General features: G+C 19.3%; 1 protein-coding gene across 1 annotated transcript; it reads left to right on the plus strand.

Moving 5' to 3' along the window:
• Positions 1-470: 470 nt before the first annotated feature.
• On the plus strand, positions 471-4,107 carry PGSY75_0508900 (hypothetical protein; the record flags this gene model as incomplete). The annotated part of the gene is made up of 1 exon (XM_018784371.1): positions 471-4,107. A coding segment is annotated over one exon (3,637 nt), but the record flags the coding sequence as incomplete, so codon positions are not given.

A 4,107-nucleotide genomic window follows, 5' to 3' on the forward strand; every position in this document is an offset into this window, starting at 1 on the left:
TTTTCTTTAAATATTTAAAATTTTTTTTGTTCGTATTTTAAAAAAACTTTTTTTTTTTTTTTTTTTTTTTTTTTTTTTTTTTGTGTACAACCATTAAAAAAAAAAAAAAAAAAAAAAGAAAGAAAGAAAAGAAAAGAAAAATACTTTTTTCTAATATTTTTTTTTTTTTTTTTTAGGGGTGAATATAAAAATGAATACTTACATATATGTGTGATATATAATTATTATATATATATATATATATATTTTTGTTTAAAAAAAAAAAAAAAAAAGACTGGCATTTCTTTTCTTCCTTTTTGAATATATTGTGTAAAAGTCTAAAAGGAAAAGACACTTTATTAAGTTGTATATATATAAAAATAAATCCTCTTTATTATATGTAACAAATATATATATATATATATATATATTTATTTATTTATTTATTTATAAATTTTATTTTATTTTTTTTGGTAATACCATCACCCCATATGAGTAGTACTTGTAACAATATTGTCGACCTGGTCAGAAGCAAAAAGGAACTTCTTACAGGTGAAAAAAAGATGAGGAAAAAAAGTTGTAATATAGAAAGAAAGGATATAGATAATGAAAGTGACAAACTGATAGATAAAAATATATTAATAAATAATTTTTTAAACTCAGAAAAACTTATAAAAGAAATACAATTATTGAATAATATATCATTCAGAAGTGCTACATATTTATTAAAAATAGAAATTGAAAAAATAGAAAAATTAATTACTTGTAATAATTGGAAACAAGTTCCTTCCATATATAAAAAATCAGCCGAAAATATTTTACTAAAAAAAAATGAATATATAAAAAATTTAAAAACAAAATTGTTGAATAAAAATAAGGCATATAATATTATTCAAGATCATACTAAAAAAAAAAATAAAAGTTCTTCTCAAAATGAAAATAATATAAACAATGACAATATAAATGATAACAATATTTATAATAATAATAATAACAGTATTTATAATAGTTGTTATAATTTGATTAATAAAAATGATGAAAAGAAATTCTCTACACATTTAAGTTCATCGTCAAACTCCTCATCTCTGTCAGCATATTCTTCTACAACAAATACTTCTGGTGATTCTTCCTTCTCAAACACACATAAAGAAAACAATTTTTTTTCTAATATAAATTGCAACTCTTATTTGAAAGGAAACAAACAAACAAAAAAAAAAAAATTAGATAATCATGTGTGTAAGAAGACACAAAAAAGAAATGACAAAAAATATAACATAAGAGGAGGTAACATAAGAGATGACAAAAAAAAAAATATATATAACACCAAAAGAAAAGACACTAACATGATAAAATTAAATAACGAAGATATTAAAGATAATATTAATTATAAAGGTAATTTCTATGATAATAACAACAAACATGAAATAAAAAACAATGAATATTATTATTATGATGATGAACAGAATGTAGATAGTTATAATGGCTTATGTTATTCAAACAGGAAGAATAACATATTTTGTTTTTCAAACAATCAAGAAAATCAAAAAGATGATAGAATAAATATAGAGACCAATCATAATTATATGAATAATAATACACATAATAATAATAATAATAATAATAATAATATACATTCTTATCTTCCAAACAGATATGGTGACAAATCTAGTAACCATCAAACTAAAGAACGAAGAAAATTACATACAAGCAATCTAATTAATAATATGGAAACAAACAATGAGAGAGAAGAAGAGAAGAAATGCTCTTCTGTTTTTTCTATAAATAATCTACAATGTGGTACTAGAAAATATATCAAGTCAGCAAGTGTATGTAATTTTTCTTGTGGTAATTTTTTTAATAATTCAAAGGATGAAGATATATATAATAACAAAATAATAGAAAATGAATGTTTTAATTTAAAAACAGGTACCAATGTATCAACAAAAAATAAAAAAAAAATGATACCAAATTTTGAAAGACATACAGTTTCTTCTTTTATAAAAAATTTAAGTGCTCAAAAAAGTTTACAAGAAAAAATTAATAATCATCATATGATGATAAAAAAAAAAATGTATGAAAATAAAGAAAGGAGAACTAGCACAAATACATGCTGCACTACCTTATGTGGACCCCTTACAAAAACAGAATTACAAAGAAATTTTCTAAATGATATAAATTATATAGGTGATATGGATGATATATATAATATGAATAAATTAAAATGGATACAACATAATAATAATAATATAAAACAAAAGAATAATCATATACATGAAAGATGTGAAGATGGAACATGTGATAATTATGAAGATTATAATATAGATGAAAATAACATAGACTTAAACAACATACATAAAAATTATATTAATGATGATAAAATATTAGTTTATAAAAAATTATTAAACAATGTTATGAACAAGAAAAATGAAAAATATAACATTAGAAAGAAATCTAAATTATCTATAGAAAAAAAAATTGATTTATTTCATATGAACTCATTGAATGAAGATTATTCGTGGGTAAAAAATCTAAGAAATTATAATAATACACAAGAAAATAAAAATGAAAAGATAAATAAAAATAAAAATGAAAAAAAAATATCTTTACAAAAAATTAGTTTGATATCAAAAAAATCGTCTAACATATTAAATAATTCTTATGATGATAATAATGTTATTATAAATGAAAATCAAAAAATTAATCAAACAAACAAAAAATCAAACAAACAAACCAAATATATATCTACATCCAAATTAAATAATAATAATATCAATCTAGAAGATAATGTCAAGGGGAATTGTCACTCTTATAATCATAGTGTAGGCAATACATATCCTCTTATGAATAATTCATTATATATGGATATGAAAAAAGAAAATGTAAAAAAAAAAAATGTAGAACAAAAAAATGTAAAAAAAAAAAATGTAGAACAAAAAAATGTAAAACAAAAAAATGTAGTACAAAAAAATGTAAAAAAAAAAAATGTATATATAGAAGATACAACAAATTTCAAAAATCATTTAGAAAATTATGAAAATGACAAAAAAAAAGAATTAAATAATAATGAAAATTATAACAATAATAATATTCTTCCAAATAATTATCATAGTAATAAAGACATGTGGTCACACAAACATATAACACTTCCTCGTTTATATGAAAATAATAATTCTTTATCATGTAATCATCAAATTAATTTAGAAGATAAAATGCCATTAAAAAAAATTAACCAACATAAAAGTGATATGATCCAAGAAAATTATCAACATATGAAATATTTATTAAATAATAATAATAATAATAAAGAAGCTAAATATTTTGAGCTTTTAATATCATCCCCCCAAAAAAATAATATACAACCATGTGAACAATCTAGTTGTATTAATACATCAAATATTGATTATAATATAACGGATGAGTCTATTACTGGGTGTATGAATAATATATTTACTAATATTAAAAAAAAAAAAAGTAATAATAATAATAATAATATTAAATATGTTAATATTAAACTACAAGGTAATAAACTAACGTTAAATGATAATTTATATATAAAGAAAAACGAATCTAATCATATAACCAAAGAAAATAATATTCACATCAATAATAATAATAATAATAATAATAATAACTACATCCATAATCATATATATAATAATACATGCAGTAATCAAAATAATAATTATATACATTCCTTATCAAAGGATACATCGAAAAAAACAAATGAAAAAACCTCAAACATTTTAAATATGAATAAATATGCTACAAAGGAGGAGTATTCTCAAAACAATGTAAAAGAACAAGATAAAATATTTCAAGACACAAATAATTTCCAAAATTTTAATAATATAATATGTAATAAAATAATAGATGCACCTTTAAAAAATATGTCATTTAATAATAATATACCAGATAATATAGATACAAATCCAGATGAATTTTCAGGTACCAAAACTTTAAGCATCTATAACAATCATCTAATCAAAGAAAACGAAAATAATGATATATATAAAAATAATGATATATGTAAAAATAATGACATATATAAAAATAATGATATATATAAAAATAATTTTAATTCTCATGAGGAGAATATAACTAATCCATTGGCCTTATCAAAAGAAAATA

Source organism: Plasmodium gaboni, chromosome 5, assembly GCF_001602025.1.
Source record: "Plasmodium gaboni strain SY75 chromosome 5, whole genome shotgun sequence".
NCBI lineage: Eukaryota > Apicomplexa > Aconoidasida > Haemosporida > Plasmodiidae > Plasmodium > Plasmodium gaboni.